Genomic DNA, 26,066 nt, shown 5'->3' with positions numbered 1-26,066 from the left:
AAATCGACATCTGATTCCGGAAGATATTCTATACAGATATCCAAGCGTCTGGATCGATTCTCCAGATCCTCTTGTTGAATTTCCAGATTTCGTGTGATCCTCAAAAGCTCTTCTCGTGCTATATCTGACTGCTTGGTGTCTTCTGCTACTTCCTGAATAGCATGCTTTTTGAGTTCACACGCTCCCAAAGGGAGGAGATCTCTTTGCCAAAGTCTGAATGTGAATGCCTTATTTCCAAGGTGAACGATGTAAATTGCTGATGAAAAGGAGGCGAAAATGTCTCTTGAAATTCTAGAAAGCTGTGAGCAAAATCCTCCTTAGAGACAGCATTTCCTGATCGGAGAGGAGAGAGCGCAGAGGGAGCGGCGGGTCAGGTGCGTCTGTAAGCAATTTTGTGTCTGTGTGCCTCACCAATGCATTGGGTTGTTTCGTGTGGGGCTGTGCGTGCCCTGTCAGAATCAGTTTTTTCCTGACTACTGCAGCATGCCACCAGATTCTGTGCTGTCCAGCTCCACTTTTACCTGTTTTTGCCTGCAGATCTCCCTTTATTAAACAAGCTTACCAGCTGCCAGCGCCGCCCAAAAGAAAACATGCACAACTCCAGTTCCCTCCGGAGTGCCTGGAGGACCAAAGATTGCTCCCCAGACGAAGACCAAGATAGGCGCAGGGCGTGGCTTCCACTGTACACCAGGGGGTTTTAGCTGCGTGCGTTTCCGTCTCCCATTAGCTCACCACAGATGATATGAATGCTGACACCGGGCCCGGATTCTCAATTATTGCGCATGCAAGATGACTCCTGGGATCACCTGGGCAAAAAACAACCAACCACCAGCCTCAATCTAAGTGAGATCTTCTGAGCGTTATTTAGGGCCTCCAAATCACCTCTGGCACAGTTCAAACTTTACTCATCCTTCCGTGCCTTGTTCGTACCCCTCGGGAGGCACTCACTGCTCGCTCTGCAACCTCCAGAATAAGCAGCTCCCACAGCGTCGCACCGAACCTTTCCACGTTGTCAAGCGGAATGCCAGCTCCTGCCTGGGTACACTCAGGGCTTATCAGACACTTCCTGCAACCTCACTGTACCAGACTACGGAGGAGGGGAGGAGCCGGCAGCTAACAGTCCGGGAACACCGCTCTGGGAGAATTACAGCAGCTCCCCTCACAGTCCACCACACCCACAGCTGTCACCGGCCCCAATCCACTGTTGACATCTAGCTGGCCATATCCCAAGCAATAAGGTTGTGGTATACTCGCCTGCAACATTCACACCATGACTGGATTTCCTCCGTTCGAATCTTTACCATAAACACAAGTCACAACTGAGCCTGGAAGCCTGGAAGCCATCCATTAAATGTTCCCCTCCACAACAGGCAGGATGAATGGAACTTACCTTCCCATAGATTTGCGTTTCAAACCATTTCCATAATCGGAAGAAAGCACATTTTACTGTCGTACTATTAACGTGCCTACAGCATGCCCAGAACTCACTTGAGGGGATGGTGTGCAAATCATGCACAAACCTGCCCAAATGCCAATTATACATGCTCCTCATAGCCCCACATTCTGTCAGCACATGCCTATTCGTTTTTACGGCTCCCTCACTGTTACAAACCCTTCAAATGCTTTCCTCAGCCAGGCGGAGGCCCATGATAGCCAAGGTGGGCAAATGGCCAAGCCTGAGTAGAAGGATAACCCATCTCAGAGGCTGGGCTTAGTACGAGGTAACAATGCCTTTTCACAAATGTGTGCTCAATGGTTCCAAACTCGTTATAAGGCATCAGTGTGGACAGATGGTCGTAATTACTAATCCAATCGCTTATTCATAACTTCTTCACACAAGCTTGCTTCAAGGTACAAAAAGTCCTATGACCAGTCAGGGACCCAACCTATGTTAGCACAGATTTCCTCGTTGACCGCTTGAAACCCGCGCAAGAGGACAAAGAAAAGCCCAACAGTATTAATAACGAACAAGTTGGTTATTTCATAATTTTTGTATAGAGGGTCAGATATGGAAGAGGGTCAGATTTGGACTTAGATTCAGTAGGAAAACACCCATCGCATGCGTATAAAAAGGATACACTAAAACGTGTGAATTCTGCACACATTTGCATATTTTAATACCACTTTTATGCCTGCAGTGAGGAAAACAAAGGAGGTCTCCCGATCCCGAATATTCTTGCAGATCTCAATATAGAACTCTTATTAAAATCACATGTAAATACAGGAAATATGAAAAATGAATTTTGTCATTCCTGAGGGGAGGGCTAACTCGTAGCTAACAGATCCCCTTTGGCATAGAAAATGCAATGGGCCAATGAAAGCAGGGTTGGGGGCCCTACGGGGTGAGAGTAAGTGAATGTAACCTATAACAGGCTCAGTCCAATCCTACATTGCTGAGTCAAATGGGGAAAGCAGAAAAGAAAGTCTGTTTGTCATAAGAAAAACTGAATGGGATCCTCACTGGAGGCAACTAATGGGGCATCGCCTTCAGAAGACCTTTCCCAGGCGGGACTGAATGCAGAGGCCTTTGCCGAGAGATTAACAGATTACCTGTGCGGAATTTAGCGAACAGGTGGCCAAACTGAAAGGAAGAGCGGATCTGGCGGTGCTGCCAGAAGCTGGTTTATGCCCCTACCAGTCCTGTGCCTTCGAAAGACAAACCAAAAGTGAGGATAATGCTCCCAAAGTATTTAAACAAATGTCTCAAGAATTAATTAAATCCCAGAGAGCAATTGAAATTATTTTGAGGGCTCCAGTGCATAAACTGTGTGAAATAAAAGCATTCCTAAACCCAAGCTTTTACAGTAACTGCAACCAATGCAACACCACAACTATATCCAACGTTATTTATGTCCAAGCTAGGAACCCATAATTTGTCACAGATAACATTCAGCATCTTAGATTAGAATTATCCCAAGAATCAGAGAGATATATGTTAGGTCTCCCATAGCAATATTTGTCAATGATGTCAGAAGTCATTAATATTGTTTTTTTTTCTAATGAATGGATGTTGGTGCCAATGTGAACGAGAAGATTAAGGAGAAAACAGCATGTAGGTTCTGTTATACTTTCTGTGGGCATGCTGCCTTTATTTATTTTAACTATTGTGGGCGTCTTCTGCAACATCTAAAGCTGAGGAACCACCTTATTTATGGATTATTTATTTAACACACAAAACACAATATAAAGATTAAAAAGGCCTGCTTCTTATTCCAGATTGTGGGGTGGGATTGTAACATTGGGAGTGTATTAAATTGGTGCCATTCTTCTGTAAAAAGAGTCCTTAGAAAAGTAATCTGTTCCCTAGATAGGTGTTATTACGCACACATTACATACCGTGTGGGGGTGGGAGGGCACAGTGATATGATATGATAGTTTATTTATATAGCGCCTATACACAATGTGTTTCAAAGCGCTTCAAGGCAAGGAAGGGAACAAGGGAAAATACAACGACATTCTTACAGGCCATGAACAGTAAGGATGTGAAATTAACTATCGTACTTGGCCTGAGGACATTTCAGATAGTGCAAGAGCTAAGACATGGATAAGGAAGGGAGGGGGAGAGTGGGAGGAAATGGAAACAGACAGGCGACTACCGTACTAGGCCTGACGACATTTCTGGTAGAGCTGGAGGAAAACAAAAGGTGAGGGAAAGGGGTGGAGAAAGGGAGGGGAGGAACAAAACAAGTGACTATCGCACTAGGCCTGACAACGTTTCAGATAGTGCTGGAGGAAGTGGGGGCAACAGTATTGGTTACTGGAATACTCTTCACAGTGTACTGATAGGGAAAATACTTAGGATCAGGCACACTAAATCCAGTTTACAGGGATGGCAATTGTAATAGTTACAGGAGTAAACATGCACCTTTCAGGGATGTATTTCTGTGCTGTGACTACGAGATGTATTTGTGTTCTGTGACTGCAGGGCGTTAGATGCTCATTTTATGATATTCATATATTCCTATTAATTCTTTCCCACATGGAGCATTACACTATCATGGCAAGCACTGCCAGCCTCTATTTCTAAAACAAAGCACACGAATAACCCAATACTCCCAACTGAGACCCAAGCAACAGGCTCTGCGCAAGCACGAGTTGAAAGGGCATCTAACACATATATATGCCGATTCACAACTGTTGTGCACCTAATGCATAGTGCCACTTTACTTGCATATGTCAGACATTGACAACCCATATGGCTATCACACAGGCTATTCTATGTTATGTTATTTGGCATGTATATAGCGCCTTATGTATCATTGGTATGATCTCAAAGCGCTGGTAGGTTGAACGCCCTCGGGAAACGCAGTTTAGTAAGTAGAGAGAGAGAGGGTGTGGTATGGTGCATGGGTGCACCGGATATGTGCGCAGCTGGTGTGGTTGTTGCATGATAGCTGCTTCTTGGCGGTAGGTGTGGTGCTGAGGAAATCAGTTGGATGTGTTCAGTCTGGAGGGTGGACAACCAGACTGAGTTCTGGCTGCGTTAGGCCTTCGGAGACGCTTAAGCTAGCCGTAAAGTGCTCAGCTAGCTGTATTTTATTAGGATGATGTGGAGTTCGTGGGGTCATGTCATTATGAGAACAGCTAGACCGAATGCGTCATAGTACAGCTGTGTTCTAGTTGAATGATGGTGTATAAGGGAGAGTAAGCATAGTAGTGTGATAAGGTGGTTATCAGTAAAGCGCCTGCGATCAAGCATGAGAGCAGGACAGGGGGCGTACATTAGGCACAATTTCTAAGTTCAACAATAAGTGCGGGATATGCTATCATTCACAATTCCAACTAAGTAAGGGATATGCTACAATCATAATTCTATCTAGATGAGGCACATACTATCATTTACAATACCATCTAAGAGTGGCACATGCTATCATTTATAATTCCAACTAATTGTGAGATAATGCTACCACTCAATTATATCAAGATGAGGCACAATGCTACCCTTCACTATTCTATCTAACTGCGGGATATGCTATCATTCACAATTCCATCTAAGTGTGGCACATGCTACCATTCGCAATTCCATCTAAGTGTGGGACATGATATCACTCCCAAGTCCATCTACGTGTGGCACATAGTATCATTCACAATTCTATCTATCATTTACAGTACAAACTAAGTGAGGGATATACTACCAATCATAGTAATGTCTTTATGAGGTACATGCTACCATTCACAATTCAATCTAAGTGTGGGACATCCTATCATTCATGATTCCATCTAAGTGTGGCTTGTGGTAACATTGTTGCACCTGTCTTAGTGTGAGGCTAGCTAATCTTCATCATTGTCTCTGGGAGTGGCACAAGTTAATATTGGTAAATATGTTAGTATGTTATGCAGGACAACATTTACAGTCCCAGCCTTGAATGGATTTAGCTTGGTGGTCAAATCTTTCTGTGCATGGTGTGAGTCTATGGCAGTTTAGTATACGTTATGGAAAGGTAAGGTAGAGTGGCAGGGGCTTTCTGGAGTAGAGTAATTGCTCTACACCCCACCCATGCAACACTTACAGTTTTGTTGGTGTCTGTTCACTGCTGGCTTCACTGGCTTCCCCTGCGGACACCTGCAGACACTTTCTGGAGCTGCCATTGCAGGAGCCGCCCTTTGCCTTGGGGTCCTTAGCCGCAGGGGCTGCCGGGTAGAGGGGTGCCCTCGGAAGGTCAGTTATGAGCAGGTGAATGTACCAATCAGGGCGGGTTGGAAGGGGGGACTGGGAAAAGGCCAGACACAAACAAAGGACTACACCCCACAGACTGCACCCTTTGGATGCAGCCCAACACAGAAAAATGCCTCAGAGGCCAAAACAAACACTAGACAGACACCAGAGTAGCACAAAGTGCTTACCAAAAAATATAAATACATAAATGGTTAAGTAAATAAATAAATAATAAAATTTATGTTGTAAATCAGAAGGTAATACATCTATTTGGTAGTTGCCAGAGATCTCAGGATGTGCCTTGTCAGGTGTGATGTACTAAACAAATCTGGGCTTTTAGGTCCACATCATATTGGATTCTGGTACGGGACATGTCCTAAATTCATAATTATGTACAGGAATGCAAAGTAGCATGCCCTGCAAACACTGTGACTTATAATAGAACATGATGTGGGCGCTCTATTTTAAGACATAGGTGCATGTGTGAAGTATTAATGTTAGGTGAGAAAGGTGGACAGTGGCGTTCTGCATTAGTACCTTTAGCAGGCTTCAGAATGTTAATGTTCAGCATTTTCTTGGTATGGATTTTACTTTTGGACAGCAGAAGAGAAAACATCAATATGCTCGAATTCTGGAAGAGCTCACTTTCCTTCATCTTTACACAGGCGACAATTAATACCATTTTTAGTTTTATAATATTTACATGCATTATTTTGAAAATGGAAGGTTACCAGATGATTACATGTCACCAGATCACCCGACACTAAACCTGAGCTTTGCTTATACTTTACTATATTTTTGTTTAATTGAAGCAACACAAGACTACAAATCCCAAAATTCAATTAGTGGAGAAATGAAAGCCACTGCTTGGTCATGGTGGCCCAGATGGAGACACATGGTAACTACAATGTTGTGAATTTATTGGTTCTGATTGTGACAAATTTAATTTTGTACAACAGACTGACACGTCTTTTTTTTAAAAATGTGAATGTTTGAGCGATTTGCAATGCAATCTGTGTATTTGGTTTCAAACCGTAAACAAACCACAGTTAGAAATCTAACAAAGTGAATTACAATGTAAAACCTCTTTCTTGCTAAACTGGCTAATGTATTTCCATAATGTCTCTTGTTACACATACAAATTGTTTGCATTTTTTTTTAGCACTTTAAAACTTTGGTCACAGCGGTAGAACAGAACAAGTTGCATGCTCTTGTAAAACAATGACCCCAAGCCATTGCCTTCATCACTGGGCTTCTTTGGTTTTGTTTCTTGAAAGTACAGTAGTAAAACTCTGAAACTGTCTGTTAGGCTTACATCAAATTGTGTTCTATTACAACTAGAGGATACATTTGGTTGAGCTGTGTCTTAATTAAACATAGAAACTAGTGTATAATATGTCAAACGGTGGCCTAGGTTACGGAAGCATCCCTAGATAAAATACAAATATCTGGTTTTGTTGTGAGGGCCACGCTCAAATTTGTGATACAGTAGGGACAGGGACTTGAGGCTGCAGGTCTGTTAAGGTTGCATCACTAATTGCCTTGATCGTTTAACGCCATAGTCTGCTGATATCATAATAAGTAACTAGTTGACCAGTCTGTAACGTAATGCCATTTTATGCATGTATGAAAGCCAGAAACCTAGCCTCTCTCAATATTTCAGCCATCAATACCATGCCCTGGTCTGGCCTCTCCCTGATTGAGTTTGACTCCCTAATTGAGTTTGACATGTCACACTCCCTCCCCTTGATCAACTCCTCACTCCCTCACAACTCTACCATGGTTCGAAATACCTGTAATGTCACTGAAGAATTACTTGCGCCTACTCTCCTGATGCTTCTTCCCCCACTGACCCTGGCAAGTAATGACCCTCAGATGCTAGCAGATTGCTACGCTCAGGCCTTCTCCACACAGTGGATGTGCATGCCCACCTCAAACCCAAAATATTAAAACCACACAAACTAGCCAACATCTAGTTCTCAGAAGACTTGGTCAAACTCTGCAGATGAAAAACACGCCACCCCCTCAAATTGTAAAAACCTCTCTATGTCACTGATACCCACAAAAAGGCTGTCATTTCATATAAAGTGAATTCTTACACTCCAGAATCTCCAATACCAGTTCCAATGCTAAAAGACATTTCTCCATAATCAAAGAATGAGAGAACCCGGTCTCATCCTGCTACCTAACCAGGTCAGATAAAGCTTGGTGCTCCGCTATCCAAACAGCCCTTGCCAATAGAATTGGTACAATAAGGGGAAACAAATCACCACCAAAAAAAGCACAACTCGCTGCTAAATCTCTGTCACTGAATATTACTGTTGCCCTCAGTTTCGCCTACTATTCCTCCTCCCATTCCTCTCAGCTTCTCCCATGTATCTCAAGCCAAGGTGCTTGAAACTAGTCATGCTCTCAAACCATCCAACTGCAGGTGAGATGCCTGCCCTACCAATATCATCAAGCTCTGCACCACCGCACTTACCCCTATCATCACTGAATTTATCAATGCTTCATTCCAGACTAACCCAGTCCCTACCAGCCTTTAAGTGGCTCGAGTTACCCTTCTACTTTAGAAACCCTATCTCGATCCCACCCTCCCTTTTAACTATCACCCCATCACTACCGAGCCCTTCCTCCTCAAAATTGTGGATTGTATGGCCGACTTCCAAATCCAAATTTTCCCAGAAAACCACCACCTGCTAGGAACAAGACAATCGGGTTGCAGGCCTAAACATAGTACTGAAACGGCTCTGCTAGATCTCAAAATCCAGTTAGACAACATCCGTGACTCAGGGAACCTAGCCATTCTCCTCCCACTTGACCTCTCTGATGTCTTTAACCTGGTTGACCATGACACACTCTGATGCCATCTTCTCCAATTTCCACTACTCTTCGGAGGTTACCAGTTGGGTTAAATCCTTTCTTAGTGATCACACATCTAGGTCTTCAAATGAGACTCTGCAGCAGACCAATCACTGTCCCCTGGGTTCACCCCAAGGCTCCTGCCTGTCAACAACCCTCTGCAATGCCTGTCACCAACCCTCTGTCCCTATTTCACCTCCTCGATTCCCTTGGCATTAACTACGCCAGCTTTGCAGACAACACCCAGATTCTCATCCCCATCACTGACAACTACCATGATGATGCTACTGCTATAAATAAGGTTTACAGCATTATCCAAAGATGGGTGGCCACCCACAATCAATGTCTCGATGACGAAATAAAAGAACTGCTCATCGCTGGCTCCACCTTCCGGATCAATAATCTAGACGCTGCTTTCCCCAACTTCTCTATTGAATGCACGACTATAGCTGCCATGAAACACATCAAATCTCTGAGCATCTACCTCAACGCGGACCTCTCCATGACCAAACACGTCAATGCTCTATCCTCAACCACGGCCTATACCGCAAAGTTTATCTCCCTGAGTAGACAATTCCTCACTCTCGCGAGGGCCATCATCAACAGCAAACTGGACTATTGTAACACAATCCTCACGGGTACCTTGACAAAAAACCTTGCCAACCTCCAAATGTTCCAGAATAAAGCCCTCCACGCAGCGCTAGGCCTGAGCCGCTCCGAGCATATTTTAGCTACCAGACACAGTGTTAACTGGCATCAAGGCCCACATTGAATTTAAAATGTTGTCCATCGCACACCGGTGTATTTATAAAAAGGTGCTGCTTTATCTCCACAACAGCATTGCCCCAAAAGCCCATGTGGACCTCTTACGATCTGCAGCTAGCCTGACCCTGGTCAACCCAAGATTCAAATGTAAAAGAGCTGGAGGTGTCAGTTTCTGTGTCACAGCGCCCTCTCTTTGGAACTCTCTGCTGCCCTACATCACAAGTGAGCGTTCTTACCTGTCCTTCAGAAAACTGGTGAAAACATGGCTATTTAACAAATATGACTAACTTTATTCTATATTGTTTTTTTAGCCCCACCGCTTCATGTCCTCTGTACAAACGCTGTGATCGACGGAGAGTAGGTAGCAACATCAAACGGTGGAGGCGAAATCTAGGAGGAGTGAAAGACATAGAATGGACAGGAAATGGAGAGGGAGCGAGAACTGGCAGAGCAAAGGAGGAGACAGGAAGAGAGAGGTAGGAGTGTGCATAAAAGAAGACCGAACCAACAACAGATTCTGAAAGGCAAACATTCCATATCCGTTTAAACCACTAACAACTAGCGAATGTAGGATGAGTTAGAAAGTCCCTGAGGGAATTTAGTAAGAAGATCAAGTGGCCTTAAGGTCAACATCTCAGTTCATCTTGTAATTAGCATACTGATGGAAACATAATTATTATAGCTGTTAACCTGGAGCTAAGGACATCTGGGCTAGGGAGGAGGTGCTTGCAGATGAGAGCAAAAGAGAGAAAGCAAGAGATGGCCTTGGGGCCCTTTAACAATTTAATAAAAACCCTTGAACACCCTCAGCGATTTGAAGTGATTCCTGTGCCATCTTTGACATTAGGCATCTAACTTTAGCAACTGGCATATCCCACCAAACCGCATTCTGCAATCCATACTTCACACTGAAATAGCCTAGAACCTGGGCACGAAATGATGAGCCCAGTCAAGCAAACAGCTGAAGTAACAAACCTAGAGCACCACCAACTACCTGCCATCTTGCATATTGCAATCTGCAGAACTATTATATGGTCAGGTAACGACGAGGAACAGTCTTGTAGGACTGTTTATTCAATGCTTCCTTACATCATTGTTTAAATGGCACTTACTTCTGTTTTCCCAAAATATATCTATGCATCATTATCTGAGGACAGACCATTATTCAATGACTCTGAACAATGTTGCTGAATGCTGCTCCATATACTTAAAATGTTTGAATTACTTATATGCACTGGTATTTGTTATGGAGCATACAGACTATGGTCTACTAGAATCCTCGATCTATGTGGTGCAGAAAACACACATTCCGAAATCCAACATGGCTAGGGCAGATGAGTGCTTAACAACTTGTTACATAACATATAATGGGAATACCCTTTAGGTATGATGGAACCTTTTCGTAGGATGGAAATACCTGGTAAATGATAGCAATAACTGCCATTGATTGTGAGAACTTGAACAAATCAAGCTAATAATTGGCAAACAAATGTACCCGAGCATATGACGTCACTACATGGTAACTTAGAACACACATTCACTATTTATGAAAATGCTCGTTTGTAAAACTGGCTTGGCTTTAGGGATGTAACGGTATAACGGTATACCGTTAAAGATACCGTGAACCACTTAATTGAACAATAATAACCGTCACATTGTTTATACCGTTAAGTGTGCTTTTCAATCTGATTTGGAAAGGCTGCAGTAAGCAATTGCTGTGCAGTCTTGGTTTTGCACTGTTGGATGTGCCGTCTACCAAGTAGTTTCAGTTGGAGCAGTTTTTAATGCCATTCCATAAACCACACGTGCCTTACACAAAATCAATATGTTAGCAATAGGAAGAATAGATACAGTGCCAAGAAGGAATAGGGTTTACTTTGGGGTGGCGGCTTTGGGGTTTATATATTTATAATGGATAATATTCTCTAAACATATGGCAATGGGGGATTTCGCTGGTTCTATCATTGAATTTACATATAATAAGTCACACTGCAAAAGTCACTAATCTCTGTGGGTATTCCCTGCTGCCATACCAAAGGGTAACATGTCAGTGATTACTGAACACCTTTTGGCCCGCAAGTAAACTAAAGGCTGTAACGTAAAGAGAAAGTGCGTGTGTGTTTGTGTGTGTGTGTGTGTGTGTGCACAAGCGTATACTACCATCAGCCTCCATTGATCTGTGGCATGCAGGTTATCAAGATGGCAACATGTTCATCTTCACCAGTAGCCAGTGGGGAAGCAAAAAGCCTAAATGACCACTTAAGAAAAGCTATTCAGTTTGCTTTGCCAGTTGCAGCAGGCCTCCACCCCACCCCCTCCTCTCCACACGTGTGTTTGTGTTTGGTGGCACCAAGGCATTTCAGTGGAAAGTATGTTGAAAAGCACAATTCTGGCCCTGGGTGCCTGGTTTTGTTTGTGATGATACATCTGTCAATTTATGACCTTTTAGAAAATATTTGTTAAGATCAGTTAACTCCACCTGCTATACCGCGATAACCATGATATACAGTCATTTGGCAAGAAGGTTATTGTACCGTCATAAAACGAATACCGTGACACCCCTACTTGGCTTCTTGTCCATCTCACTCCAAGTAGGGCACATACATGTTTTCAGTGTTTTTCTATTCTAAGGGCAAATTTCAGTCCTTTATGGGTGGTGAACCCACTGCCCCCCCACACACAGGGCTACAATATACCCCATTTTGGCTAGTTTTCAAAATCCAAAGGCCACAAGGGTAGCTCTAAAAATATGTTCCAGGCCCTCAAACCAAGTAGTTTGGCTTTATTCGGACTAGCCAATCTGGTTGCTCATTACTGAGTTCATGGACCAGCAGCCAGCCAAAAGATACAGATAAACCAATCATCTACCAGAAAACGAGTATGTACATCAGCGGATAGCACCAGAACGTTTGCCCTATGTTAAATTGCATAGGAAACACATGCTTTGGGAACTTCCCTCTAACTGTGCCCCCTCTTTGACTACACCTCAAAAAATATTCCAAAGAAATTCAGAATCTGGTCCACGTTTATTTGGAAAATGTTGCAATGGTTCATCAAACCCTGCTGAAGTTATACACATTTGAATAGTGCTTTTTCTATAGGGTGTCTAATTTAACCATATCAGGGATAGGAGGCTAGCTCGGGGGCAAAGCATTTGTTTTAGAAACAAGACAACACAGAGCAACACAGGTTAAAATCCTGCTCCCGCGCTTAGAGACTGTCTGGTTTTCAGTGCATTATAAAAGAATAATAATATTGTTGACCATGTAATGCCATATCCCGTGCTAGTGGACATAGTTGGCCATGGAGTGGCACTTATGCCATAAAATGACATTTGTAGATTTCGGCTACACCTAGAGCTATTGCACCCCTTGAGGAATCTGTGAGATGAAGGAATCCATTTGAATTTATAGAAACAGTTAAGGATCTAGGGCATCCTGCAAATAGATGCAGACCAAAAGGGTGAATCTATAACAACTCTTAATGTTACATTCAAAATAAATAATACAAAAGAAGCTTCTTAAAAACTTACCTGTGATAAACATTTCACTTTCATTAGAAGTTGTGAGGTAGGGTCTAGCAGATGTATTTGTAGCAGAATCCCGAATCACTCTCATCTGAGTGCAGACCAAATAGGACACTATGGAGTACAAATGTGACAGTGAAAAATGTAAAGAATTAGCTATAATATGACTAGGAATCTGAGTAATGTTCCATTACTTTTTCCCATTTTCAAGTCAAAATTTGTCAAATAGAAAAGCAGAGAATTTTATACATCATTGTTATTCAACGATATGTACTGAAATCTCCCACCCTTTCTCTCTTAATACTGCGCTCCTCATTAAAAAAAAACATGTGATTCATCATAGAATGACAACTGTGAGCGCCAGAAAGAATCTATCTCTACTAACAAACTTGTGCGACATTACCCATCTTTTCCACTTTTCAATGCAAGACAGAAAGATTTTCTAGTCCTAGAATAAGGTGCAGAAGAGCATTGTTATATTGATGGTTATATACGTGGGGATAAAGTGGAAAAAATATGAACATAAAGCAGGAACAGGGACTGGAAGACATTAACACATTTTTAATATTGGGAGCCTGAGGATAGTATTTACAAATTAAATAGAGTAATCTAATGGCAAAATGCAGGAATGAGCAGGGCTGGGTGGTTAGTATGGATAGGCGGTCAGAGGGGGTTGTGAAGCTCATTCCATTGCCACAAGGTTGCGCTTCAGCCTTGTTTTAAACAGCTCCACTAAATAGATGGCTTTGATAGCCGGGGGTGGAAACCATTTCTGTGGAGCAGGGCAAGTAGGGTGCGCTCCCTTTTGTCTGGCCAAACGGAGCGCGACTCACAGTGTTCCGTACACCCTGCAGGCTGGGCATTCATCAAGAAACACGGAATCCCATAACCCAAATGGGGATTGTCCAGATCATTGATGAGCAGTGAGAGACTGGATATCCCAAAAAAATCATGCAGACCTTAACTACCCGGTCTGTGGTATAAGGTAGATGGGGTGATGGATCCCCATATCCACCTGAAACGCTGATCTCACGCAAGACAGAATAAAACTAACTGGTCTTGAAGAAGATGATAAACTAGGAAGTCATCGAAACCGGTCGACCCCTTTTTAAGCAGGATATCCCGAAGAGCACACAGGGATACTGACAAGAAGCTATGCCTTTGTAATGGAGAACGGATTCTCCAAGAACTCTGAACTAATGTGGACATTTGTATCTGAACCCTAAAATTATTAGTGGTCTATAGCCAACATCATCTAGAGACAACTTTTGGGCTGGACAATTGAGCACATCTAGCCATACAAAGTATTTGGCATCAATGGAAGAGGCTTTTTAGGATTTTCTTACTGATTGTAATTTGTCGTATATGTGTTTGCCTTTTAAATCAAGCAAGTGATCTACAACTTAGGGTCCACACACTTCTTTGAAGGTCGAATAAAGACAGAGGGGTTAATGGCCCATGGAAAAAAGTTCCTCACAGAAATGTGGCGCTATTGCTTGAGACATTGCTATACCAAGAGGTTTTAACTACTTCTATCACTGTAGAATCAGGGACAGTATCTTCCCTCATTCCCTGCCGTATAGGCGATACACCACCTCTCCCCCTAGGGAAACATACCCCACACTAGGTGAGTGTAGTCTGCATTTAGGATCTCTTGAGGTAATACATTAATTGTAAACTAGCAAGTAATCCCACGTTTATACAGTGGGCCTCTAGAAGTGTTTCGTGTGTGATAAAACAAGTAGGGTGCAAAACAGGAAGAGGCACAGGGGAGGGGGACTTAAGTTGTGAAGAGTAGCGGAGCAAAATGTTTGAGGGGGAAAGCAAAGTGAAATGCATTTATTGAGGTATTGGGGAGCAAGACCATGGATCAATTTATAGATAAGTAAAAGGAATTTAAAGAGAAATTTTGCATGGCTAGCAATCCAGCATGGTGACGGTAGGTAGAGGGGACCGAAAATCTCGGTAGGTTCAAAATGATGAAAGTCATACATTTGCAGACTTTGTTGCGGGGAGCCAGACAGTAGAGAGGTAGACCAACAAGTAGAAAGAGTAGAAATAGGGTTTTAGTTGAGTGGTGTGCGGGCGGATTTTCTAATGTTTAGGAAGTTTACTCTGGCCGCAGTGGCAGTGAGCATGATGAAATGGTAGAGTTTCAATTCAAAGAGAACCCCAAGGTTGCAAACCATGGGTGAGAAGGTCAGGGAGGAAAGAGTTTGGAGAGAGGAGAATCGAGTTGGCATTGGAGGCAGGGAGAAAGATCTTCCACTGTTGAGGAGTTTAGTATGAGGCAGCATAGATCCATAAAGTATGGGTTCAGAGATTGCAGGGGTGAAGAATGAGAAGAATATCAGAGTATCAGCAGTGAAGAGGGGATAGTTAAAGCAAATGGAGGACAGGAGTTTGCAAAGGAGGAGGTATATAGGGTGAAGAGAAGTGGGTCCAAGACTGATCCTCGAGTGAGACCTATGGGAACAGCTGCTGTGGAGGAGCTGCTGGATCCCCATGAGATGAAAAGGAGCGATCAGAGAAATTGAGGGACACCCAATTGGGTATGGTGTCCCCGAAGCTACGGAGGGTAAGAGTTTTAAGAAATAAGGGATAATTCACAGAGTCAAAGGTCTAGAGGAATGACAATGGAGGAGTGGTGAGGGTGGTGAGCAGTGGTAAGAGAAGTGATGACATGAATGAGCACAGTCTTAGTAGAGTAGAATGTTTGGACCGGCAGTAAGTTAGTGGTCTATGAGATTGTGGACCTCTCAAGAATTTTAGAGTGGTAGGGAAAGAGAGGGAGACAGGTCAATTGAATTAGGGGCCTTTGTGAGCAGCAGTTGGTGCCTTTAGGAGAGGTATAGCTGTGGCTGTTTCGCAAAAGTCTAAGAAGATACCAGTTAATAGAGAGAAGAAGTTGGATAAGTAAGTGGAGGTGACCGGTGCAAGTTTCTTAACAATTTGTGGGGAAAAGGACTCAATTGTAACACAGGATGTGTAGGCAAAGCGAATAATTGGTAGAAGTTTATTGGGGCGGTGAAGGGGAGAAGGCAGATAGACAGTGGAGTGTGGGGAAGGTTGTAGGAGGAGAGCATGAGGGGTAAGGTTAGTGAATAGAAGACTGGACAGGGTGTCCTGCATTTTGGTGATTTTAGTGGAGAAAAAGAAGGCAATGTATTCGATTTAGAAAGAGGATATCGAAGGCCTCAAGCATGGCCTGGAGGGTCCTGGATAGTTTGCGAGGGTGCGAGCGGAGAGAGGAAACAAGATTAGTGCATTTGGCCGTGTCAAGAAATGTATTCAGGGGGAGTATTGAGTCGTTGCAGGCAGTAAGAAGAGTGGGGGGCCGGTCTCTGTGACAACTGCAAAAGCATTGACACATTGCTGTCTGCAGCAGCTGAAAGACCAGGGAGATGCATGGTTGACGACATGGACAGAAAGGGGTAAAGGCGCAAACAGGGTAGTGATTAGGGAAGGGGTAGACCGTACAGAGTTGAACTCAGTAAAGGCGAGTTCAATGGGATGACAAAGTGGATTGGTTGAGGTTTGATGGTTGGCGCTCGCTCGCCCCTTAAATTTAGATTAGGCATTTTTCCACCCTGCATTTACAGTTTAATAAACACTCATGAACTGTGATCACTTGTGTCTGTCTTTACTGTTGCCATCGTGGTTCCTTACAGGGGGGAATCCAGGTTTCGATGATACCCAGCACTGAGGTTTTGTGGTGATGAGAACCAAGATGATTCATGAGAAAGAAGGTCTTCTTTTCTCGCACGTTCAAATTCCCTTTCTTGAAAACCTACAAAGATTGCCACTATGCATAGAGAAAAGGTAACCCTTTTCTATACCCATGGTGGCTATGGAGACAGCAGGCCGGAGAGGGACCTGTAAAGGAGGCAACTGGGAGCCGGTGGGTGGTAGTAAGGAGGGCAAGTGTGAGTGGCGAGTGTGCGTGCAGAGGTTGGAGTCAGACAGTTTTCTTAGCTACCACTGGACAAGATGAGTAGAAAATGGCTGAGAGGGTTAAATATGTGCATAGGCTGAGCTGTACCACTGAACTAGCCTAGAAGAGGAGCAAGAGATTCCAGGATTGTGTCTGGTGCTGTGAGGGGTCAGAAACGTGAGGCAGACAACTTTTAGGTGATCAACCAATGCCATTTTATTAAATTAAGAATGTCAACCAAACGCCTCACGTGCCCTACTTCACCGGGGACTTTGCTCCTAAATGAACTAAAGGAATTATTCCAACATTACATTTCTTGTACATAAACATGAACTATATGACAATTCACAATGTCAGTATTTATAGTCACAGCCAGGGGTGTTGCTAGGTCTGGAAAAGATCAGGGCTGAGCTAATGCCGGGACTGGTGGGATTCAGGGCTAGCTATATCCTTTTGGTTGTAGCCCCTGAGCTTCTATCCGGGGCTACAACCAAAAGACCCGGGGCTATAGCGCTCTAAGCCCCCCCCCTAGTAACGCCTCTGTTCACAGCACTTTTAAAGTCTCTGATTGTAACCTAAGCGAGTTACCCGTCCTCAGGTTTTAAGTCAAAGTCAATTCTGTGGATGAACACAAAACAGCAAGGAAATCCAGGGTTGAAGTAGAGTTGTAGCACAGTTCTTGATAAAGTCAGGATGTTAAAGAGAAATCTTCCAATACTCCACATTCAACATAGAAATGATTACTCACTCCAGGAAATACAGGTAGTTCCAAGTTCCTTAGCTTCTCTCTCAGCATCATGGATAAAAACAAATTCTACTGTTTGAGGAATGCAACAGTGTTTCTTTCTTAGCACCATAAACACCAATGGCTCTCTTCACGGTGCTTCCCTCTCAGCACCATGAGAAAAAGAAACCTGACAGTATATTCAACTTCTACCGGAGTGGTCCACCCTCGGTCCTCTACTTCCACTTCCGTTTGTTCCACTGTCCTGGCAAACGTAATCCTTACAACAATACACCATGTAGTTTCACAGTGCTTCAATTGTACTGCTTCTGAAGTCTCAGTCCCACTGATACTTCTAAAGTTGACCACTTCACTTCTTCATTTTTAAACAACTTTAAACAACTCTTAATAATTCTGTAGCAAAGACAAGAATTATACCAATGCTCTTTCAATTCTGTCAGACAGGCAATGTCTATTTCTCCTCTTAACCCCAACTTTCTTCTAGGGCCATTCTTCAATCACTCTTGTTTTTTGTTAAGCCACCAACCAATTACTTTCAATTCAAAAACCTCTATTGGCTTCAAAAATGTGAATTCATGACTAACTGTTGGTTCTTTTACATCATAGTCATTCATTTACAAGTTCTACCTTCAAAGATATTATTTTAGCCACTTGTCTTCTAGTAACAATAATTTCCACAGAAACCCTTTCTGTAACTTCTTTTGGCTGAGGACAATGCTTGACCAATTTAGGGCTTAAGGTAATGCTTGTTTGTTCTCTTGGATTCACAACATTGAGGATTAAAGGAATGGTTTGGGCAGAAAATATTATTGTCCCTATGGGTCGGCCATGTGGTTTTAACCATAATTCGATCGATCGTACAAACATTTCCTATGCACCTTGCCCGAGTTTTCGTCTCTTGAACACAAGCAAAATCAGGCAGCAGAGCGCGACCATTTTGTGATAATCTTATCACTTTCTGCATCGCCCTGGGTGACCTGCGTTTGCGGCACTAAATCATATCCCCGCCCCTGATCCTGACATCACTAGATGCGTACCTCCCATTTCACAATGCCAAAGCACGTCTCGTGTCAACATTCTCTGCGCCTCAGCTACTAACGTGTCGCCATGGAAACGGCAGGAAGCCTCTTTCCTCGACAAGTATAAACAGAGCGTTTCACAACACACAACAGCAGATTTTCTTTTCCATTCCTCTCGCTGTATTTCTTAGCCCGTGTGAACAGATACCAGCACCATCGCTATAATTTATTTTCGTTTTTTCTTAGCCCGTGTGAACAGATACCAGCACCATCGCTATAATTTATTTTCGTTTCTTTACCACACAATGGCAACAATAATGCCCTACCTGTACAAGCCAGAGTATTCAGAGGAGGAATTACTGGATTAAGCAAGCTCTGTAGACGATGGGGATTTGGACAACAGTTGGGCGGACGTTTCAACAGATGAAGAGCCTGGGCCTAGTCGCATGGACGGTGTTTCCACCTGGTGTACCTGCAATCGGTGTGCGCTAATGCCAACCGAGGTGGAGAACTGCTGCTGCCGAGAAAACTCTGGGTGCTTGTCCTACATATCGCAAGGCGATCCACAGCCGCAATGCGTTACCGAGCTGCCAGACTTCACCGCAGTCTGTCTCACACGGTCCGTGTTGAGGATTTTGATGGTGCTTATGCACGAACTACGTGCAACAGTTCGCCCTCGTAATCCAAGCAACGAGTAAGTGTAGTCTGGTTGTGATGTCAGTTAGGCCACTACTATTTCACGGTTGTCCCCTATATTCTCGTAACTTCAAGATATCATTGTCATATCCGTTTAGTCTTGCAATTCTCTAGTAACAGTCGCATAAAAGTCATTCAATATTGTGCAGTGTCTAGCTAGCATTTGTCCTGGCAAAAATACCATTATATACAAGAATTGTCATTGACAACTAAGGTTTAATACACTTATCTTGCTCATTTAAAAACAGATTGTATCTTTTTCTTTCAAAGGTGGCACCGGCTGGTGGCCTATCGGTCGTACACATGGTGGCTTCATGGAAGGCTTGGACACCGCGTTCGAAGAGTAATACCCGCCTGTGTCGTTGGCACCATTAGACAAACTTTCCCCAGCGACAGTGGTCAGTACAGGGGATTTTCCCTTGCCGAGCTGCAACCAGACCTTTACAATGTGTAGTATTTTTGTGAAATCAAAATAAGAAACCAAATAAAACACAACATATTTTTTATCTATGGTTGTTTCAAGTTTTAAGTGAATCAAGTGTGTCTCAATTCAGCAGTGTTCTGGTGCCTTGTCTGCACGCCTCCCGGCCCATCCATCCCACCACCCACTATCAAAGGTAGTTCGTGCCAGCGGATGTGCGCTGCCATGGGGGGCTGTCAGGGGCGCGAAGGGCCAAGGTGCCAAACAACATGTACATGTTACGCTCACCTGGCTCCCACAGGGATGTCGAGCATAACTGGACAGCCACGGTCTCCACCAACGTGATGCATAGTGCAGAGATGACTGACTGGACGGGCCCACCTAGCTTTGTCTGCTTGACCCGTAGAAGTAGTCTCCTAAAGACGGGGAAAGGGAATTAGCCACCTGTGGATTTGAGTAGTAACACCTCACTGCGTCCCCACTTATCACTTCTGACATTCCCTTTCACAAAGCTCATCTTATAGTTTTGTATGATGAGCTCTCCATCCTGCGAAGAATGCAGGGGTGCGTTGATGGCCAGTTACTTCACTGGTTTGAGGGTATTGGAAGAGTTCTGGACAAATCTTGGCTCCAAAACTCCGGGCGAAAGGCCGTAAGTATATAATTCTAAAGAGTTCAAAATGTCTGAATAATCACTCTTGTCCAATTCCTTGTTTCTTTTGCAGCTTAGACCCAAAAGATGATCTTCTTGTGGCAGCTGAAAGCGTTCAGGTAAGAGTCTGTGTTTTGTAACACTGTCTGGTAAATGATGCCAAGGTTTAATTCGCCATAGGCGCCAGGACTGTACCCAGATAGCCCCTAATAGGGGTTGCTGGGTTTGCTCCAGGTAACATGATGCCTGCTTCCGGGGTTGATGGACTTGGTCTGGATTCCCGGGGGCAGGCATCATGACAGTACACTTCAAAAGGTATCTTACGCCCAGGGGCCATTGTTCACATGGCCTCCTTAGACCCCGTGTCTCCGGGCAGGCCTCCCCTGAAGTAGTGGTTGTGCGCTGCCATGGGGAGCTGTCAGCGGCGCGAAGGGCCAAGGTGCCAAACATGTACACTTCAAAAGGTATCTTACGCCCAGGGGCCATTGTTCACATGGCCTCCTCAGACCCTGTGTCTCCAGGCAGGCCTCCCCTGAAGCAGACCGTGCCCCTGCAATCCACATAAGTGTGTCTCCATTCAGCAGTGTTCCGGTGCCTTGTCTGCACGCTTCCCGGCCCATCCATCCCACCCCCCACTATCAAAGGCAGTTCGCGCCAGTGGATGTGCGCTGCCATGGGGGGCTGTCAGGGGCGCGAAGGGCCAAGGTGCTAAAAAACATGTACACTTCAAAAGGCATCTTACGCCCAGGGGCCATTGTTCACATGGCCTCCTCAGATCCCGTGTCTCCAGGCAGGCCCTCCCCTGAAGCAGGCCGCGCCCCTGCAATGTACATAATGCCACAACATATACACGTCATTCATTCACAAACACACCCCTTTTTGTTATTCTTTATAAACCACTGGATATTTACCATGAGAACATCATTGAGCACTGCAAGCAACTCGTGAACGTGCTACTCTGTGATAGCTTCGAGTGAACTCGTCAGTGTGCTACCTGTGAACATCCCCCTGTTCTCCTGCCACCAATTACTCTGCTTGCTGAATCTAACTGTATGTTGGTCAAGGTAAGGACATGTATCCTAATCATATCTCCTTCATTTGTAAATTTATATCTATCCCGAAGTATCTAACTCCGTAGTGCTATGTTAATTTGTATCATTGCTATTGACTTGAGTTTCTTTTGTTATGTTATCGGTATATCAATTTTATCATTGTCAATTGGAATCGTATTGCACCCTTCGCGGACCGTGCCTATAGTATAAGAATGTTTAATTTTCGTGCATGATAGAACAAGGGACGAGTAACATGTTCTGATTTTCAACACATCAATGAATCGTTTGTAAAATGTATCCTATTATACAGCCGCACACGCTGCACTGGTTTTGCTGTGGTGCCCAAAAGAAAGCGTGCATCGGACAATGTATGGTCCAATTAATTCTTTCTCACATGCTTATGCAAAATAATGTTCTAATAATGGTGACCTTTATTTTGCAGAATTTACAACAATGCCTGCATGTTCTATTTTCGGTTGCCCTTCGAAGACCAATGACAAATCCGAAGGCATTACAATACATGTATTCCCTAAGACTGTTGATTGAATAAGAGAATGGGTCAGACGTTGCAGATATCCACTGGAAGACCTTGAAAGTAGAGTCAACCAAGTCTTGGAGGACAAGAGGGGTCATCGATACCGCCACTGCAGCCTGCACTTCTCACCGGATATGTACGACACATCCTTGTACACAAAGAGGAATCAACCGAGAGCAACTCGGAAATTTCTCCCAAACGCTATTCCGACTTTACTCGTGCAAATGCAACCACAGGTGAGTCACGCTGCAGGATTTAGCTTTACGCCTGTATTTTTGGCGTAAATGCCACTTATAGTACTTTCCATATTTATGTGATTGAATAGCTGCTGAAATAATGACTTTTTTGCTAAACATCAGTCCTTGTTTTGTGGAACCCACATAGAAAAATGATTTATGGGGACGGATAACTATGCTATATTATGCGTTTCAATAAGTGTAATTTTCTAGTATTCAGTCTCCTTACATGCCATTTTGTAATGTTTGAATTTCTAAATCGGATAATACTTTCCCTTTACCACTCCATTACTATCCACCGAATATGAAGGAACAAGATTCAACATTCTTAGCTGAACGTAAATGGCGTGCATGTTATAGTCCCCGCACTTAGAGACCTTTATAAGTCAAACCGGACTACTTATTTGACCAGTGTAAAAGTGGCGAAATCCAGCTTTTTTGCCCAGAAAATTGAACTTATATTGTGCAAACCTAAAGCCCTCTTCTCCATCGTACATTCATTAGCCTCCTCGGACACTCTTACCTCCATGGTTAAACCATCTCAAAAACTGTGTGATGACTTGGCTTCTTTTTTCATTACAAAAATCGATGTTATCCGAGCTAACATCGCTAAATCTCTTGCTTTATTGCCGCCTGATACCCCCCTGCTTTGTCCCCCCTCTTCCCACTGACACGCCTGCAAGCTGGTCCTCTTTCCCTCTGTTTACTGAAGCAGAAGTTCTGGCAGCCATCTAAAAGATCAAGTCTTCCTCCCCTGAGGATGCTATCCCGGCCGTGATGATGGAGACGTTTGCACCCGACATCTCAACTGACATTACGACGGCGATAAATAATTCATGGCAGACTGGCCTGGTGCCATCAGAGTTGAAATCAGCAAATCCCCTCCTTAAGAAGCCTTCCCTGGACCCTTCTATTCCAGCTAACTTCCGTCCTATCTCTCTTCTTCCTTTTCTATCTAAACTTTTGGAAGCTTTGGTTACTCCTTTACTGTCTTCCTTTCTGGAATCTTCAAAAGATTTTAATCAAGCTCAGGCAGGGTCAGGCCTGGTAGAGGCACTGAAAGTGTCCTCGTCTCGGTGCAAGATGACCTTTCCAGACTGGTCGTTGCTGGCGGAGCTGGGGCTTTGATCCTATTAGATCTCTCCGCCGCATTCGACATGGTGGACCATTCCATCCTCCTCTCCCGTCTTTCACAGATTGGGATTTCTGGCTCTGTACTGGCCTGGTTTACTTCCTTTCTTTCTGACCGTACCCAGACCCTTGCTATGCCTCCTTTCCTCTCTGCTCCACGCACCCTCATCTGTGGGGTGCCCCAGGGATCTTCTCTGTCGCCTATTCTGTTCAATATATATATATGGGCTCTGATTTGTCTCATCCGCTCTTATGGGCTTAATTGTTACTCATATGCGGATGATACACAAATCCGGATTCACCTAGATCAGGATCAATCTGAGGTTTCAGCCTGTCTCCATGACTGTAAGGGCAGTCGGGACATGGATGGACCAGAACTCGCTAAAACTGAATGGGGATAAGACGGAGGTACTATTGGTAGGGTGTCCTCCGAACCCTCTATTATGGACCCCTGCTTTTTGGCCTCTTTCATTGGGCCCTCTACCTAGCCCAGTCAGTAAAGTAAAGAATTTAGGGCTCATCCTCTCGGCTTCTCTGTCTATGGCGAATCAGGTTACAGCCGTCTGTCAGTCCACTCATCACCAGATCCGGGTCCTCAAGAGGGTCATGCCTATGATTCCTGAAGCCCTCCGCCCCCCCCATGGTGGCTGCGCTGGGGATCTCACGGTTGGATTACTGTAATTCACTGTACCTGGCACAACCAGTTGGTCTTATCCATCGCATGCAGAACCTCGCAGCCAGGTTAGCCACTGGCTCCCCCTTTGGGGATCACATTACACCAGTGCTGCGCAAACTTCACTGGCTGCCGGTGAAGAAACAAATTCACTTAAAATCCCTGTGTATCGTCCATCGGGCTATTCATACCCTCGGCGCCGAATTCTTACAGTCCAAATTTAGCAGATATATTCCAGGTCGGGACATTCGCTCCATGACCTCCAATCGTCTGACCATACCTAGAGCCAATCGGGAGAGGCTTGGCGGCAGAGCATTTTGTATTGCTGCCCCCAAACTGTGGAACAGCCTTCCTCCGTCACTGCAAGCCATTGATGACCAATCTTGGCTTTAGAAGAGCTCTCAAAACCTACCTGTTTTAATTTTTAGCCTTTCATCGGTTTCCTCGCCTGTGCAGCCTTTATTACCAGCGCCATGATGCCCCAGGGCGACCACGCGCTTTATAAGTTACAATAACATAACATAACATCCACGTGTTACCTGGAGTCATCAACCACTTTGAGCGTGTATCAGGTAATCTTACCTAGCTATTCTGTTCCAGACTGGTTTTATGTACCGAATTCTAGATAATGTGATCATATTTTTGCAACGTATCATTGCATTACACAATGTTTCTTTACCACTTTACTGTTGATAAGTACCTTTGTCGTCTTTCCAAATTGTGTGTCCCATTTCCAATCTTTTCGACCTCATAAATGAAAGTACTGTGTTTCAGGGAGATGCTGAAGCATCCACTACAATCCGAACAACCCTCATAGTAGATCCGGTGTCAGGGGTATTGGTCATCATAGATCAATAAGACGAGATAATCGGATCATATTTTTACAACCTATCATTGCATTGCACAATGTTTCTTTGCCACTTTTCTGTTGATATGTACCTTTGTCGTCTTTGTCCCGTTTCCAATCGTTTAGACCTTACTAATGCAAGTACTGTGTTTCAGGGAGATGTTGCAATGTCTGATACAATTACATTATCCATTGTGGTTGTTCCGGAAACAGACCATACAGTTGCTCCAGAGCCAGAGGTATGTGCATTGACAGTACCATCGAATAAAACAAAGTCGGTCTAATTAGATGTGTAATGCCAATGACTTATTTTAAATGGATACTATTTTTTGTAGGGATGTATACAAGATCCGTATATTGAACCGGAGGAACGTGTATCAGAGTCGGTCCGCCAGTTTGCTGATGTTAGAGTAAAGAAGGTTTCAAAGAAAATAAATAAAAATAAGGTTAGTTATAAACACTTTCTATTGTTGGCAAAAGTTTTGTGCTAAGGCCATCATTATATGCTTTTTTTTAATGTCAATTGTACAACACTGTATGTTGGATTTGGACTGAACATCCCTTTTCCTATCTGTCCTGTAGTTTCCCAATCGAGTACGGACTATGCAGACAGCGATACAAATGACAGATGCTGCTTGCCAAACTGTTTTCACCATGGAGGAACTATTTGTTGAGGCGCGTCGTGTTCACACTCCAGATTCCTATGTCCAATGGCCAGAAAATGAATTTAATAAGACCGCGGATTTGAGCAAAGTGTTCTTGGACCATTGCTACAATGCGCCCGCTCCGCCACAGAAAGACGCAGTTTAATTTACAGAAGATAGTTTTACATTACTCGATGACCACTTGACACAATCGACACCCGCCAAAAAAATGCCCCCCAAATAACAGTCCACATTGATGTTTTCTCCTATCCATCGTCAAGTAACAGATGTTGAAATGACAGAAAGTGAAGCATCAACACTATTGACCGACGAAACAGACAACGATATCCACTATAGTATGTCCGGTTTGGTTGATATGTCCACAATGGTTCAGTCCAAAACAACAGTGTTGGCAGATGACAGTATAATAAAAGAGGCCAAATACATAGTATTCGACAGCAGCTTGATGGAGATTATAAAGATGCTGAACTGTGTGCATTCAGTGGGAAGGGAAGTATGTGGAAAGCCATTGGTGAGCGTGACTCGTCTAACACAAGGCAGTAACCAGAAAATACATGCCAGCTGTGAAAAGTCACAAAGCATTTTCATGGTCCGCTCAACCGATGCTGGGGAAACTGCCAGCTGGCAATCTACTAAGTGCAGCCGCTTTAC

General features: G+C 43.9%; 1 protein-coding gene across 2 annotated transcripts in view; it reads right to left on the bottom strand.

The window, feature by feature from the left end:
- Nucleotides 1-26,066, bottom strand: part of RADX (RPA1 related single stranded DNA binding protein, X-linked) — a 586,560-nt gene that overhangs the window by 297,932 nt on the left and 262,562 nt on the right. For both annotated transcript variants that reach the window (XM_069612730.1, XM_069612729.1), the window contains exon 7: nt 12,816-12,923. In XM_069612730.1, coding sequence (XP_069468831.1) covers nt 12,816-12,923 — 108 coding nt within the window. The remainder of the gene's footprint in view (nt 1-12,815; nt 12,924-26,066) is intronic.

This window comes from Ambystoma mexicanum, chromosome 5p (genome assembly GCF_040938575.1).
Source record: "Ambystoma mexicanum isolate Mex_15411 chromosome 5p, UKY_AmexF1_1, whole genome shotgun sequence".
Taxonomy (NCBI): domain Eukaryota; kingdom Metazoa; phylum Chordata; class Amphibia; order Caudata; family Ambystomatidae; genus Ambystoma; species Ambystoma mexicanum.
This window is presented reverse-complemented; position numbering and strand designations above follow the sequence as displayed.